Source organism: Orbilia oligospora, assembly GCF_000225545.1.
Source record: "Orbilia oligospora ATCC 24927 unplaced genomic scaffold scaffold00075, whole genome shotgun sequence".
NCBI lineage: Eukaryota > Fungi > Ascomycota > Orbiliomycetes > Orbiliales > Orbiliaceae > Orbilia > Orbilia oligospora.
In genome coordinates, this window is record NW_011645632.1 from 440,733 (window position 1) to 457,411 (window position 16,679).

The 16,679-nt window shown below is 46.1% G+C and overlaps 5 protein-coding genes across 5 annotated transcripts; 1 reads left to right on the top strand and 4 right to left on the bottom strand.

The window, feature by feature from the left end:
• Positions 1-309: 309 nt before the first annotated feature.
• AOL_s00075g113 (uncharacterized protein) lies at positions 310-798 on the bottom strand (the record flags this gene model as incomplete). Its single annotated transcript, XM_011122424.1, has 1 exon — positions 310-798. One exon carries the CDS (start codon positions 796-798, stop codon positions 310-312), a length of 489 nt encoding a protein of 162 aa, XP_011120726.1.
• A 748-nt stretch (positions 799-1,546) lies between these two features.
• Positions 1,547-4,821, bottom strand: AOL_s00075g114 (uncharacterized protein; the record flags this gene model as incomplete). The annotated part of the gene is made up of 7 exons (XM_011122425.1): positions 1,547-1,591; positions 1,653-1,817; positions 1,878-2,196; positions 2,261-4,314; positions 4,389-4,442; positions 4,512-4,627; positions 4,698-4,821. 7 exons carry the CDS (start codon positions 4,819-4,821, stop codon positions 1,547-1,549), a joined length of 2,877 nt encoding a protein of 958 aa, XP_011120727.1.
• Positions 4,822-7,361: 2,540 nt separating this feature from the next.
• On the top strand, positions 7,362-8,683 carry AOL_s00075g115 (uncharacterized protein; the record flags this gene model as incomplete). The annotated part of the gene is made up of 5 exons (XM_011122426.1): positions 7,362-7,383; positions 7,459-7,463; positions 7,539-7,631; positions 7,703-8,501; positions 8,592-8,683. The coding sequence occupies 5 exons, from the start codon at positions 7,362-7,364 to the stop codon at positions 8,681-8,683; spliced, it is 1,011 nt and encodes a 336-aa protein (XP_011120728.1).
• Positions 8,684-10,231: 1,548 nt separating this feature from the next.
• AOL_s00075g116 (uncharacterized protein) lies at positions 10,232-11,528 on the bottom strand (the record flags this gene model as incomplete). The annotated part of the gene is made up of 2 exons (XM_011122427.1): positions 10,232-11,424; positions 11,495-11,528. The coding sequence occupies 2 exons, from the start codon at positions 11,526-11,528 to the stop codon at positions 10,232-10,234; spliced, it is 1,227 nt and encodes a 408-aa protein (XP_011120729.1).
• Positions 11,529-14,092: 2,564 nt separating this feature from the next.
• Positions 14,093-16,005, bottom strand: AOL_s00075g117 (uncharacterized protein; the record flags this gene model as incomplete). The annotated part of the gene is made up of 3 exons (XM_011122428.1): positions 14,093-15,711; positions 15,847-15,858; positions 15,924-16,005. The coding sequence occupies 3 exons, from the start codon at positions 16,003-16,005 to the stop codon at positions 14,093-14,095; spliced, it is 1,713 nt and encodes a 570-aa protein (XP_011120730.1).
• Between the last annotated feature and the right edge of the window lie 674 nt (positions 16,006-16,679).

The window sequence follows — 16,679 nt, forward strand, 5'->3', positions numbered from 1 at the left end:
AGCAGATCGGAACTGGATACAGCTTTCTAGCGTTTTAACTCTCATGTCTTGTCATATCTTTCAAAATAGTATTTTCGATATGGTACTTAAGTGGTTGACTACTCAGGTAGTTCTTACATGTATACAGTTGCGAGGCCGGCGCCTTGTAGATTGGCGGCTGCTAAGGTGGCGTACAGTTTGAATCGCTAGACACTACTATCACACCCATCGACAGATCGTATAACCCCGTGTTATAGATAGTAGAACCCTGGAGTAGCAACTGGGCGTACAGTATATACGGGACTGCCCATACATACACACACATCTCCACTAAACCCCCTTCTTCCCAACCACAACCCCCCCTTCTTCCCCCTTCCACCCATCCCACCCCGCCAAAAAGCACAACCTCAAAACCAACGGTAAATAACTCGGCCCAAAAGTCTCCCAATCCTCCTTCCTCCCAAAGTCCCACATAAACCCCAACCCTTCCTTCTCCCTCGCCACATAAAGTCCATAAAGATGTATCAAATCATTAACCAACATGGCAAATACAGCCGCTCTCCATACTTTTATATCATTCGTGGTACGTAAGAGGATGGCTTCGATTATTGTGAAGTGGACGTAGGAGGATGCGAGGTTCGTGGAGAGGAGTTGGGTGTTTGTCAGGATTGGATCGGTGTTTCCTGGGATTACTATTGAGAAGTATTTTTGAGGGGTGAAGTGGGTTAGGTAGGAGCCGCCGAGGGAGGAGAAGGGTTCGAGGTAGAAGAAGAGGAGGCGGTAGATTAGACCGTATTGGCCTTTGGTTCTTGTTGTCATTTTGGGGGGTTTGTGGTATTTTGTGAGTCTCGATATATAGAGGTACCTGGGTACCTTTGATCGGGGTTATGTCACAATTATTATTCTAGAATTGGTATTTGGGGGAATTGGGCTTGGGAAACGTGAAACTGTGAGGATTTGTCCTGGGATTATCAGAAGAAATCACTATTCTGAGTAGTAGGTATTTAAGTGCCTATCATGATGCCAATGGCGGATTTTGTGTCAGTCGATCAAGTCTAGACGAATCGAATCCTCACATGCACGTCTCGATGCATATAAGCTTTCGCTTGCATATCTTGCTCGGCTTAGCGATGCAAGTCTGTCCCGTCTTACCCACCATCAAACAATCAAAACGTAGGGTGTATTGGTGTAAGGAACCAATGTAAGACACCTTGCTTATTAATTACCTATCTTGAACTCATTGCATTCCCGTGCAGCTCGCCGTACCACTATTGCATCCAAACACCTACCACCGTATTACTAATAAGAATGCAGCGCAGGGGGTGTGACATAATCGTCAGATCCCATACGCCCCCTCCCTCAAAATGTCTAAATGGACGTAATATTCTTTTGTAGTTCTACAAGTACAAGTAAATAAAAAAACTTTACAGGGTATCGTTGAGATCCAAGTCGGCGCTCAAAAGTGCAATTCTAGAGAGGTGTCCACAAATCCAAATGTGGAATATTGTTGAAATTAGGATTCGTATTCTATATTGATACGATTTGTTGAGGCTTTTACAAAGCCCGTTTAGAAGAGTCCGTCGACATCGCCGGTCTCGGGGTCAACATCAATCTAGAGAAACCCAGTCAGAATTGATAATTTATTGATGTCAATTTTAAGGAAGAAAACTTACGTTGATGTAGTTAGCGGCGGTTGGCAATCCAGGAATAGTCTGGATATCCGCAGCAAGAGCATACAGATAACCGGCGCCAGCAGAGAGACGAACGTCACGGATTGGAACGGTGAAGCCGGTTGGGGCGCCCTTCAAGCTGGGGTCGTGTGAAAGAGAGTATTGAGTCTGTTCACATTTATCAGTATACGTGCCTGACAACATAGCATAGGACTGTAGGATTCTTACCTTAGCAATGCAAATAGGAAGATTGTTATACCCCTGGCGAGAGTAGGTATCAATCTTGGTTTTCGATAGCTCGCTCAATTCGATGCCGTCAGCGCCATACATTTCCTTAGCAATGATGGCCATCCTCTCTTCGATGGTACCCTCGGTAGTGTAAAGAAGCTTGAAGTCCTTGGGTTGTGTGGAAGCCTTGATGACTCCCTGGGCAAGATCGATGGCGCCGAGACCACCCTCAGCCCAGTGGTTGGCCGGGATAGCATCTTCGGCACCTGCCTTGATGGCCTCATCGCGAATGACTTGATGTTCAGCTTCAGTGTCGGTGCTGTTTTTTAAAAAAAAAATTAGCTAAAGATCTCTATAACATAACATCAATTGAGAGGCCTTACCTGAATTTGTTGATAGCAACAACAACTGGAACTCCATAACGCTTAGCGTTCGCAATATGCTTGCCAAGGTTGATACAGCCAGCCTTGAGTAGGTCGATATTCTCAGTCGTGTAAGCCTCTGGGATGGGAGCTCCTGGAGTGATCTCAGGGCCACCTCCATGGACCTTCAAGGCACGGACTGTAGCAACAATGACGACGACATCTGGAACGAGGCCAGACGATCGGCACTTGATGTTGAAGAATCGCTCACCACCCATGGTAAAGTCGAAACCAGCTTCGGTAACGACATAACCAGCCTTAGTCTCGTAGTCTTCATCCGACTCAGTACCGGCGAGCTTGAGCGCAATCTTGTCAGCCAAGATAGAGCTTGCTCCGATACTGATGTTGGCGAAGGGACCAGCATGGACAAAAACTGGAGTTCCCTCCAAAGTTTGCATAAGGTTAGGCTTGATAGCATCCTTCATCAAGGCGGTAAGGGCACCACCGGCGCCGATATCATCGCAGGTAACTGGGTCGCCGGACCTGCTGGTACCAATAACCATGTTTCCAAGTCGCTCTCTCATATCACTAAGGCTGTTGGAAAGCGCAAGGATAGCCATACATTCGCTGGCAACAGAGATATCGAATCCTGTAACTCTAGTCTGTCCACGCTCAGTTGGAGCCTGTCCAACAGTGATTTGGCGCAAATGACGATCGTTGATATCAAGCACACGACGCCATGTGATGGTATCGGGATCAATATCAAGCCTAACGAACTTCGTGATCTCCTCCTCAGTCAACTCATCGGGATTTGTCTTATTAATTCCGAGCTTCTTCAAGCGGTGGAACATAACAGGGGCAAATTCCCTCTTTCCCTTCTTTCTCGGGACAAGACGGCTGTAGAGCGCCTTATCCTTCTGAGTGTTTTCGTGGAACATTCTTGTTTCAATGGCGGCAGCCAACAAGTTATTCGCAGCAGTGATAGCGTGGATATCGCCGGTCAAGTGGAGGTTGAACTCGTCCATGGGAATGACCTGACTGTAACCACCTCCAGCTGCACCACCCTTGATACCAAAGGTAGGTCCTTGACTTGGCTGTCTAACATTGGCGAAGGCAATCTTGTCCAAATGACCGGCAAGAGCCTGGACAAGACCGACAGTGGTTGTCGACTTACCCTCACCGAGAGGGGTAGGTGTAATACCGGCAACCAAGACGTACTTTCCGTTCTTGCGGTGGGACAATCGATCAAGCAATTCGAGCTTGATCTTAGCCTTATAGGCACCATACAACTCGCACTCAGTATCAGTGATCCCAAGCTCGTTTGCAATAGCCTTGATGCTCCTGGGGTGCTGGGCTCTAGAGATAGCGATATCGCTAGGGACCGGTGTGAGGAGTTTGAGAGGGATTGGTGTAACTGAGCGGGCAGCAGTACGATCGTAGAAGCGCATAGCAGAGTTGACGACATTCTGCATAAGCATGCAGACAGTCATTGGTCCGACACCACCAGGGACTGGTGTAATGTAAGAGGCAACCTCAAAAGCTAAATCATAGTCGACATCGCCGACCATCCTCTGGCCAGACTTCTTAGTACTGTCTGGGATGTAATTTGTACCAACATCAATGACAACGGCGCCGGGCTTCAACCACTCTCCTTTGACAAATTGAGCTTTTCCGATAGCTGCGACCAAGACATCTGCCCCCTTGATGATTTCAGGGAGGTTTTCTGTCCTAGAGTGGCAGACAGTAACTGTGGCATCTGCATTCTTCAAGAGATACGAAACGGGGCTTCCAACGATATCACTTCTGCCCAAAACAACGGCATTTTTTCCTTTCAGATCGACGCCGGATTCTTCAAGCAGAGTCATAACACCTTTGGGAGTGCATGGAACGAACAAAGGCTCGCCGCCACGCTTAGCAAGCTCTCCGATGTTGATGGTACCAAAACCATCGACATCTTTTTCCGCATCGACAGCCGATGTGATAGTATGTTCAGAGAGATGCTTAGGAAGAGGAAGCTGAACAAGGATGCCATGAATTTTGGTATTGTTGTTCAGGCTATAGATGTATTCCAGAACCTATTTTCCCATATTAGATATATTTTCAAATTGCTTTGAGTCTCCAGCAAAAAAAATTAAAAAAATTTACTGACCTCTGCCTGAGTAACATCCTCATCGAACTTTTTTATTTCACAGCTGATTTCGGCCTGTTGTTGAAGATGTTGTTGTTAGCCGTTTGGTGTATTTAGGCTCAAGGAAAATTTGGCACGACAAACCTCTTCGGCAGCCTTTAGCTTCATGCGAACATAGACGCCTTCATAATTGTCAACCACTGGCCTAAAAACTTTAAAATTTGGATCTATAGGTAGAGGAGAACCTACTCGAGTCCGATCTATCACCAACTTCACCAATTGTTAGTTTCGTCGTCAAGAAATTGGAGTATCCGGCACAACGGAACTTACCTTGGATGATAGTCAACGCAGGTTTAAACCTCGGCGAGGTCTCTTGCTTCTTTTTGATTTGGTCATGCAGGCGTTCGCGAATCGACTTGGCGATAGCCGTTCCATCAATCTTTTGGGCGACCATTGCTGCAGACGATGAAGGGTGCGAGCGACGATTGAGTCCTTGGAAGGGATTCGGTGCTATTGTCGCAGGTTGGTGGATGAAATGGTCGTTGTTTTGGTGGGGTAGCGCTGACTGTTGCCGGTGGAAGATTAAGCTCGACAAACGCCCGCAGTCAGCAGCTGCGTTACCCCTCCACATGCGCATGCAGCTTCGACCGCGAAGGCCAGCCACCCCATAGCGCGAAATTCGAGCCAAGGCCGGCATTTGGAAGGAAGCGGTCAGGGTCTGGTCTGTGCCCTATCGACGGTAAGTGTGAATATTATCGACTGTTACGCCGAAGTGTATGACGTTCCCTGCGATTTAGCTTTTTAAGATTTCTGTGATACAGTTTTTTCTTTCTCCGGTTGGAGATTTGCCCCGATGTTACACCGATGCTCCGAGTTGGTCCCGTTCCAAAAAAAAAAAAAAATCTCTCTCAACGGTGTTTGGATTGAAAAAAATTAATCGAAAGGAGCTCGAGTGTCAATTGGAATGAGTATATTTCTAGATTTCTATAAAAGAACACACTTCGATGACCGCTCTCTGCAGCTACCCGTCGCCGTATCTGTGTGATGTTGAATCAACCCAATTGCCACGCCGTTGAGGACTGTTGGACAAAGGTTATGTAGGACTGGAAATCCTTTCAGTGGTTTATACTCAGCAAAGTGGGAAAAAATATATATACAACAGTTACTCGGGCGGGAAGGTTCAGACGATATTTATATCTCGGACCGCCAATGTGGCCATCTCGATCACTTTTTCCTTTTGCGCTCCTGCGTACTCCGGATTTCCTGATATTCCAGAGTTAGGTTTCAGGCAGTCGAATGTCCAGATACTCCGACGTCGCCGCTCAAGGCAATCAACTCCGTGGAGGAACCCCCAATGAGGTCCGGCGCAGCTGCAAGTTATTCTGCGCTTGCAAGGATAGCAGTTTTACGTACGCGAACCCCCAAGCTCATGGTCACCAGATCCAGCTTAGAAGCATTGGCGATAGCTTTGTCAGGTTGGAATCCGCACCCGCCGGCTTACGGATTTGCTAGCTAGCCTACCAACTTGTATACGGATATGTGTCAAGTTAGAGGTAGCTAAGGCCGGTGTATCGGTATTGGTTCCGTTCCAAGAGCTGAAATTCCTCGATTTGGTCCACCAATTGGTCCACAGGGCGCAGAGCCCTTCAAATTTAGCCTCAACGGTGTGTTGCAGACCTGTCTTGGGGCTGCCCGACTAGCATTGTTACAGGAGGTCGTTTCAATGGCTGCCGAAGCCTTCGTCTAAAGTCACACCGAGCGTAAATTAATCGGCCAATTTTCCGGCCCGGGGTAGGTCGAAGGTATGACTCATTCGGCCGCTTTGTCGGAACTCTCGAAATTCGAAGTCTACAGGACTCCCAGGGGAATATTCTAACCAAGATCTTTCGATTTTTATATCCAACATGTATTAAATGGAACTGGGTGCTTGCGTTGTTGGTTTAATTGCTTTAGCTGTTGGTCTGGTGGCTAAACAAAGAAATAGGCTTGAGCACTTGCAAATTGATGTGGGTCCAAGACATCTGCTTCAGGAAGTATTTTGGTAGTTTTCGAGATCACTTTTGCCTCCGTTCCTGATTAGCCTCATTACCAAAATTATAGTCTGGTTCTGTATATCAGAGCCGTGCGCTGTATTCTAGACGGAACTAGCTAGGTTTTCCAAAAAGCCAGCTTTCCCCAGAATTCAGAGCGATAAAATACGAAATAACGGATTCCGATTAGCTGGGCCAAGTCGCCACCGCACGTGCCGTCTTTAAGCTTATCGATATATCATTGCTTCATAGATATCTTTTTTTTTTTTGCAGATCAGCTGTCAATTTAAGAGGGGGGGCTACTAATTAAGAGTCAAGTGTATCATGACTTCGAGATCCCATATCCACGGCTGAACCCCCTGCCGACCACGGATTTGTAACCTTTCCTAAATTCTTTTCTGTAATCCTTGGATGAATGCAGTAGCTCCCTAGCTAAGTATACATGTTTTCGAACAGTGGGCATATAATTGTCCAGTTTATATTAAATAATAGTGAATAATCTCAACGTGCTCGACAGTAGCTGATCCAAAACTGTGACTATAAACTACAAGAGTACAAAGATGATAACATAAGCTAGACCACCAGATGCACTTTGGTTCCTTGTAGCTTATTAAACTTATTAAAATTTCCTGCTGGAACTACCGAAAGACTCATCCAAAGACTCACCGTGAACCCCTTTTCCACACCCAACAGCACCCAATTCCTAGGGTTGCGTTGTCGACGTTGTATTTTTTCTCCACCCAAAAACGAGAAAAAAAACTAAAATTAAAAAAATTCACACACCAAAAAAGCTTAATGCCACATTCGAAAGGCAGCTTATTGCCCATCCCAGCAATATCAGACCTCTCGATCAACCACAGCTCCTAATCGCACACACCTCCCCAAGCCTTTTTATATACCCACCTTCTCCGCCCTCCCTCTAACCCCTCTTCCATTCTCTCTCTTCATCACATAATAGCCCATCATGAGACCAATTCTATTACAAGGTAAGCTATCTTCCTTCCTCCGTACCCCGGATATCAGAGCTGGCCTGCAGTATAGCTAACAGTTTCTCCACATAGGCCATGTTCGTCGCACCCCTCACGTCGCCCGTTTTATATACCGTCATTGAACCCCATCGGCTGATATTTATGTTTCTCAGGAACGTGCCTTGACACAAGTCAAGTACAATAAAGACGGAGATCTTCTGTTCTCGGTATCAAAGGACCATGTCATCTGTGTCTGGTACTCACAGGTACGACGAACATCGTTCCTTTCCAAAACAGCTCCTCTTCCGACGATGCCGTTTACTAATTAGTGATATAGAATGGCGAAAGACTAGGAACATACAACGGCCACCAGGGTGCCGTCTGGACCATCGACCCCAACCCATCGTCGACAATCCTCGCCAGCGGTGGCGCCGACAACACCATCCGTCTGTGGGATATGAAAACCGGCAAGCTATTTAAGACCTGGGAGTTCCCGACTGCCGTTAAACGCGTCGAATTCACCGAAGATGGCCTGTTCGTCCTCGGAACTACCGAAGAACGTATGGGACATTTGGGAACAATTGTTGTTTACCCCGTAAACCCGGATATCGAGGGTGAACAAGTCAATGAACCATCCCTCCGTATCGTCTGCGAGACCAAGAAGAAGGCTGTCGTCGCTGCTTGGAGTTATCTTGGGAAATATATCATCGCCGGTCATGAAGACGGTAGTGTTTCGCAGTATGATGGAAAGACTGGAGAACAGCTTTTGAACGTCCCTGTTCACGAACGTGGCATGCTTATCATGGATATGCAAATGTCCGCCGATAAGACCTATTTCATCACCGCTTCCAAGGATAAATCTGCAAAGATCATCGACGTTAAGACTCTTAACATCCTAAAGAAGTTTGAGACCGACACACCCCTCAATACCGCTGCCCTTACCGCGAAGAAGGAATTCGTTATTTTGGGTGGTGGACAGGAAGCTATGAATGTCACAACTACTTCGGCTAGACAAGGAAAGTTCGAGGCAAGGTTTTATCATAAGATCTTTGAAGATGAGATTGGAAGAGTTAGGGGGCATTTCGGACCGCTCAATACCATCGCCGTTCATCCAGCCGGTGTATCTTATGCTTCAGGTAAGATCCTATTCGCGATCCATTACACCTCCTACCCCTTTTCCTTCTTTATACAAAGGAATAGTTTACTGATTATAATATACTTTTTAGGTGGTGAGGACGGATATGTCAGATTGCACCATTTCGACAAGGGATACTTTGATTTCATGTATGAAGTTGAAAGAACAAGGGCGCAGCATTGATGAAACCCTTTTTTCCAATAAATAAAAAGTCTTTTAGATACCTATCCTTTTTCACTTTTTTTTGATACACACACAACCAGCCAACCCACACGTCTATACCTCACTATACACCTGCTTTGCGTACACTTTTTCTTATATTCCCTTTTACACATCGTGGTTTTTGTTCATTAATGCGGTCGGTCCCCTCCCTTCCACCCCGGGTTTCTCTTTTTGTTGTTCGTTGTTGTTGTTTGCTATTGCTTCTTCGTTTTCTGTGAAAAAAAATCTAGGGCATTTTATTAGGGCATATCATCATCATCGTATTGCATACACATTGTGGGGGGTTTTTAAACAAAAGAGAGAGGGAGGGAGAGAAGAGAAGAGAAGAGAAGAGGAAAAACGACGACGCGCTTTTTGTTGTCTTTCCTTTTTTTTTTTTTTTTTTTTTTTTTTTGGTTCTCCTAGTTTTTATGTAATAGTTGGTGTAATATGGTGTAATAGATGGCGGTTCTATATCTATCTATCTACGTATATTCATTCATTTGATATCTGTTACGTTCGGATTTATGATTGTGGAAGTGAAAAAAGTGTGATCGATTGATCGGTCAACGATCTTTAGAATTGGCATTAAATTTATATAAAAAGAGGAAGTCTATAGAATGGATCCCATTCACCGAGGAAGGGTACCTTAGAAGTATAAATGGATCCCATTCGCCCAGGAATGGTATCTTAGAATAGATGGATCCCATTCACCCAGGAACGGTATCTCAGCTAGAACATAAATAAGTAAAGGGGGGAGGAGAGACCCTGCTGCTCTATTCGAAAGGGATTTGGTATATAAAAAGGAACCAAAAAAACAGTTCACCTTATCTCGAGAGAAAGAGGAGAAGAAGAAGTAGGGACAAAAAAATCACAGCTAGCTGTCATTAATGAGCTTCGCCACTTTTTTTTCTCTCTCCTTTCTTTGTTCGAAAGAGAAGAAGAAGAAAAGTGTATAAAATACATACATGAATCGAAAGACGCCTTAGTTAAAGGTGGGTGGTTCCGACCCTTTTATAAGAAGGAATAGAGAATTGGATTAAAGGGAAAGAAGAAGAAAAGGTATAAGGGCGAGCGAGGTTGGATAATTTGTGTGCTCGACAGCTAGCTAGGTGGCTCTTTTTTTGAAAGCTAGTGGGATTTGGACAAAGGAAATGGATAGAGGGGGGGTTTTAACAAATGAAGTCAAAAAAAAAAAAGAATAAGTTTCGCTTGCAAGAGAGGTATCTGGTTAAGAAGGAATGTCTGGTTATTTTTTGGAGAAGTGAGGTCTTCTGCCTTTACCAGATCAAACGAGTAAAAAAGCAAGATGAAAAAGGAAGAGAGATCAATATAAAAAGGAAAGGAATAATAGGACTCCAGTTTAAACAGAAAAAGACGATGACACCACCCGATGGAAAGAAAAGCAAGACCCAAGCCGTAGAAAGAAAGAAAAAAGTATTCCGAAAACGCTGACAAAAATAGGTTCCTTTGTTGATATTTTTTTAGATCTTGGTTTTTTTTTTTTAACTTCGGTGATTTGTTCTGCGTCTACGGCCTTTCAACTCTGTTCTCGTCGGCGAAAGGGCTTCTTCCTCTGCTGGATGTTGGCATGTTGTCGGGTTCGGCCTCAGAGATCGGACGGAAGCTCATTCGGATATCCCCTTCCATATGTCTGGCTGGCGATGCTCGGCCCTTGATGTTGAGAGGGGCAACAGTGTCAGTCAATATGGAAGCCCTATCTGAGAATGGCGATGTTTCTTCGTTTCCAAGGGTAGGTGAATGAGGTTCTCCCCTATCTTCCTCTGGAACTGGCGTCATAGATTTCTTGTTCAAGAATGTGGAACCAACAGAGAAAGCAGGGGATTGTGGTGGTCGATCGGCCATACCAGGGGCCAACATTCCATCATCAGTCTGGTATCTAGAAAGGTCGATAGATGGAACGGGCGGTGTGTTTGATGCGGACAAGTTTGGTGACGATGAGGTGCTGATAGCTGGAGAACTCTTCACTTGGACAACGGCTGGTTTAGCACGAACGACAGTAGCAGTGGCTGCAAGTGGCGAAACGATGGCATTGCTCCTGTAGATTGTGGTCGCGACTGAAGCGCGAGGGTCGGTGCCGATAGTATATCCCGAGTTCGTGGACCAAACAGACTGTCGAGCGATATCACCTGCCGAGAAGAAATGGTCTCCTCCATCTTGAGATAGATGTTGACCAGGGATCGAAGGAACAGGAGGAACTCCGAGAAGGCCAGGCGAGTTCGGGTTGGATCTGTTGGTGACACCTGGGATGTATGCGATTTGGATTACGTTTGAAGCCCGGGTTAGTACAGTCGAAGCGATGGAGCCAATCGACTGGGTTGACTGTCGGGCATCTCGTAGCCCGCCATACGAATTGTTATCCTTCTCGACTGCCCAAGCCGCAACGCTAGCCTCATACGCCTCCTTCTGCTTCTTCTTGTTCCTTCGGATGAGGAAGAATGCGGCGACACATATAATGACGACGAAAGCAAAGACACCGCCGACGATAGCTCCGACAGGTGCCCCGCTCTTATTGTCGGCTTGCTGTTGAGGTGCATTCGGCTGGACTTTTGAAATCCTCTGACAAGAAGCCGCAGCACAAGAATCGCAAGACTGGACTTGAAGGATACAGGTTGTGCCTGCTTCGCAAACGAAGGTTTTGCAACTTGGTGGAGTGTCAGGACATGTTACACACTTTGCTTGTCTCTTGAAGATGTGAGCCACTAGATAGAAGAATACATTGTCAGCTTTTGCTATAATTGTTAAAAAGCGATATCTTTGAAAGGCACATACGCTCGTCCATGGCTGATGTTGCAAAAACCGCCATATTGAGGAAAAAGATATCAAGTGTGTGTGAGAGTGTGAATGTGTGTGTGTATCAAGAGGAAATGTCAACCTCAAACCCTTCTAATACTTCGAAGAAAGGTTTCTGTCCAACTCGGATTCCTCCCCACACAATATCAAACGGGTTACTGGTTCCAGGACTTCGATCCGAAAATGCCTCGAAGAATAAATCCGATCCTGTCGAAATGAATGTTGTCGGCACAGATAAAGCGGTTTGTCGGATGGAGAACACCGTCTATGGTATTTTTAAAATGTTGGGTTGGAAGCGCACGAAAAGGGAGGAGGCTGTGATTCGTGAGATTTGAAAATGTCAGGTCGTAACAAGTTGTTATTTCGTTGGATCGTACACGCTTGCTTTCCCACACACACAAAAGACGCACAAACAGGAACGATGTCGTAAAAGGGAAGATGTCGAGGTATAGAGAGATAATTTATTTTTTCTTTCTCGAGTGTTTGTAGAAGTGACGATGTTCCAATTGTGGATGTTTCTGTTGTCGTTGAATTGAAGTCCAAATCGATCCAAACTGGTGAGTCGCTTTTCCCAAAATGTGTTGTCCAGAGTGGGTTGAGATGGCGAAGAGTGCGCAACAACAAATTCCCCTTTTTCCGTTCTGTGTGTCCCTTAATTCTCTTCAAACAAAACGTCAGAAGGGCCGAAACAAAGAACAACAGCGCGCACACAAAAAGAGGATCAGCGGCGGAGGATGATGATAATGGTGATGTTTAAACGAGTGTCGGGTCAGAAAGAAAGACGTTTCGGTCTTTGACAGGCGTCTTTCTTTCTTTCGGGTCGGGGTTTTCTTGGTGGTGAAGAAGGGGAGGGAAAGGAAGGGCAAAGGAAAAGCGGGCCCAAATGGAAGTTGATGGTCTTACTATGCATGCAATGGTAAGGGAAATGATGCCCTCCGCTTGAACTTGTGCTTACAGCCACACCCTCTTGTATTGACCGGGGGGTCGCTGTCTCGCTCAGGAACGGACACAGGAACATGCACAAGGAGGTCAAGGTCCAGCAGCCAGACCGGGGTGGATCAGAGCGGGAGGATGATTGGCTTGCTGCGCAAATGGGACGTTGCAATCTGGATGAATTGGCTTGAGGGGAACCGGTCAAGTCAGAATTAACAATTCACAATTACCAGAAGACCAATCTTAAAAAAACCTCCAATGTCGCGATGGTGCATCGAACATGGATGGGCCAAGATTCGGTAACATGTTGGGTGGAGATGAACTGCGAAGGAATAAGGAAGGAAGGAAGGAGGGCTTCCAACTGCATGGAAACAGTTAACCCAACCGCCAAAGCCTTGCCAGCTTCTTCTCTATAATCGGAACCTTGCTTGCCTTGTTGACCTTCGAACATTTTTAGAAGTCCTCGACTCCGGATTCCAAGCGAGTCAGGAATATACTGCTATGTATCTGATCTCAACCTGTTACAAGTGTTACAGGAGAGGTTGGGTGCCCTGCAATTACCCGCATTGGAGATGCTACCCGACGTTTCGATCTTCTCTGCCTTTCTCCTTTTCTTCTACAAAGATACTTCTTAGGTAAGTACCCTTTTTTCTCGCAATGGCATTTACCTTTCGTGATCCAGGCATTATCATATCGAGATGCATACGCAAAAAGGACTTGCCGTCGTCGCTACGGACGCTAATGCAAAAAAGCACTTCCAACAAGTTCCGAGATTCTAGCCGCTGTTGCCACATGCATATGTAGTCCGAAAGGATTCGTCTTCAGGAACGCCAGGGTTCCACAACCTCTGAGAACCTAAAAACGAAGGAAAGAAAGCAAGAAAGAAAAAAAAACTTTAACAATTCGCAAGGGGTGATTACGTGTAACTCGAGGGAAATCGAGGGATATTCAAAAGAAGACTAAAACTACATGTACAGGGTAAGACGTAAGTCTAGCGGTTACAACTGTACCCCTCAACAGTGAGAATCTGTTTAACTCGTTTACACGGTACAACACGAATTTGTGGGGAAACCTTTCGAGGAAAATTGGAACAGTTGGGGACTTCGAGAAACTAAATTGTGGACATTGATTACAGCCCAATGCATGTTTGCGGCTGAGGGATCGTGACGAGGAGGATATACATACATACATGGTTGTATATTTCGGCTTATTGATATCAGCGGATGTTAATTGTGAAGGCTGAAGACCGCCGCACGGGAACAAATTATACGAGCTCATAGACTTATGCGCTAGCAGAAAAATACCTGCATATGCCCAGAGAAGGCTTCATCACAATTAAGACCCATCGATTGTGGAGCTCACTACGGGGACTTAAGCCTCGTGACCAAGGAAGTACGTCCTGTATTCAAAACAATTGAAAACCGATATCGCCTTTCGTGAGACGACTAATTATATTAACTCAAATTACAACAAAATCAACACCTTTCCACCCTCCAAAATACAAAAATTCAAAATGTAAAAAAAAAAAACCCATCAATGAAACAAGCACCGGATTTCTATACTTGAGATATCCGCATTTCAAAGAGATATGAAATAAAAGAAACCCATTCTAAACCATTAATATTCCCCAAGAGTACCCGAAAATCAAAAACGTGGAGCGTTAAGAGCCATAGCACACATAAGACCTGCGAACAGACCAGCGGCAGGAAGTGTAAGAACCCATCCCAAAAAGATCCATCCGAGCTGTCTCCAGTTAACAGCACCAACATCATAATTCATAAGCGCCACACCCAAAGTAGCACCGGCCAACGTCTGGGTAGTAGAAATTGGCAATCCGAGCTGCGATGCCAACAGGACAGTAATAGCAGCTCCCAACTCAGTAGAGAAACCTCTTGTAGGAGACATCTGGGTGATCTTGTTACCAAGAGCACGGATAATGTTATAACCGTAGAACCAGAAACCAGCACCGAGGAGGAAACCGGCAACGACTAAGAACCAGATTGGAGTTGGGGAAGTTGTGGCAACGGCACCCTCTTTGTAAGTTTGGTAGACTGCAGCCCAAGGACCAACAGCGTTAGCCACATCGTTAGAACCGTGAGCGATAGACATCATCATGGCGGAGGCAACTTGGCAGTAGGTCCAGAGATGCTCGACACGGGAGTCGTATTGGTGGGCGCGGGCATGGACTTCACGAAGATGCTCAGAGTCGTGGGTAACGCAATCACGGGTGACACCTTGGAGGAATCCGAATTTTACGTATCCCCAGATTCTCGATGGATGGCTGAGAGGAAGGTGGGCGACTGGGTGCAAGAATCTCTCGTGTGGACCGGGAATTGGCTTGGCTCGACGACGGACAACTTGGCCTTCGAGATTCTTTTCGTCAGCTTCGGTTGGAGTGGTATCACCAGTCACGGGTTGGATTTTCATATCGGCTCCGGTAGAAGTAGCGGTAGGTTCGTCTTTGGAGCTGTCAGAGGCCGCATATGGGTCGGCGTAGTAATCGGTGACGTATTCTCCGTCTGCCTTTCCGGGGAAGTAGAGTGGAGGGTTTTCCCGACGAAGAAGGGGTCCGAGAGGAATGTGCCAAAACTTAACACGGGCATCCTTATGGATGAGACGACGTTCGAAGTATGGAATGAAAAAAACGAATCCGATCAAAACCAAACCGGCAAAGACACCCAAGACGACACCGATAGTCTGACCCGCACCGAACTCCTCGAAAGATCCGAGAGAAGGAGCTTCAGCAATAATGAACAAAGTAAGGATAGCACCTGTTCCACCAAGGAAGAATGGAATGAGGCGCATAGCCCACTTGAACGAATCCTTGCGCTCGAGGACAGTGTACTTGACCAATCCGAAGATAATGGCAGAAAATGCACAGGCAATTGCAGGAGCAACTCCCCAAGAAGCGGCGATCTGTGAAACACTGCCCTTTTCCCAGCCCCATTTGATATTGGCCTCAGTAGCGAAACCGACACCAACCAATGCGCCGACAATAGTCTGTGTAGTCGAGACGGGGAATCCAATACCGGTGGCGAACATCAACCAAGATGCGCTAGCGACTTCAGCGCATCCCATGGCAAGCATGAGAGTTCCTGGGTTGCCATTGAATCGGTCGACATTGATGATACCGTTTTTGATGGTGGAAGTGACTCGAGATCCCATACCGACAGCGCCGGCAAATTCTGTTAACATGGAAAGAATACCGACTTGTGGCATAGTCAAGGTTCTTGCGGCAACCGAAGTGGCGTATGCATTGGCAACTATACAGAACAATCGGTAGATGTTAGTCTCAGATACGGTTTATGAAGCGGCCGGAAAGTATAAAGTGGGATTTCCGCAGCAGGCGTGCTGCTGGATCCGCAATTGCGAAGGATTTGGAGGGGTCGCGTGCATACCATCGTTTGCGCCTATTTTCTCAAGTTAGCAAATCTACGTCCAAAAAAATCTTTATTTCATAGATTGAGAGCGGTACCATTTCCGAAAGCCGAGAAGACGAAGGCAATCGTTGTGATTGCGAGAATCCAAACATATTTGGCGGTGGCCGGTGGGGCCATGATTAAACAATATTATATAAAGGAAGATATATATATAACAGCAAAAAAATAAGTGGAAAGAAAAGAGAATCAAGCTGGTAAGTAGCTCTCGAGATGCTCCTAGCTAAGATGGTAGGATATCGTTCAGATGAGAGGTTGCTGATGTTGAGAAAAGAACATAGGAAGTAAAAAAAAAGTCATTCTCTAGGAGGGCCGACGAGTAGTTATACTCCTCGCCATGGAGCTGCTGACAGGCATGAATTGCATCGGGAAGCTAAGGGACCTAGGGTCCAATCCGTTCTTGGAATACGGTATTCCATGCTTTAGCTCCTACCTTCCACCGACTGGAAAATCAAGCCGATGGTCCCAAGAGAAACCTGGTAGCAGCCTGGTGCCAAACTCGTGGCGTGGAAGCATCTTCGATTAAACGATCATCAATTCCCATCATTCAATTGATCAAGGTGATCATGGCGTCTGCGCCAAGTTGATCGAAGTTTGAAATCATCAAAATTATGCAAGCCGTTTTCGGCGAGGGAATCAATGAATGTCCAGGATCGAAGCACGAGGAATGGGAGGCGAGTTCGGTCTGGTCTTGGACAGTGGGATGTCAAATGGTCGAGTGACGGTTTATGCAAGTAAGGTGTCGGGTGGCTAGTATGTTGAAGTTAGGTACCCGTCGCATATCGAAAAAATGA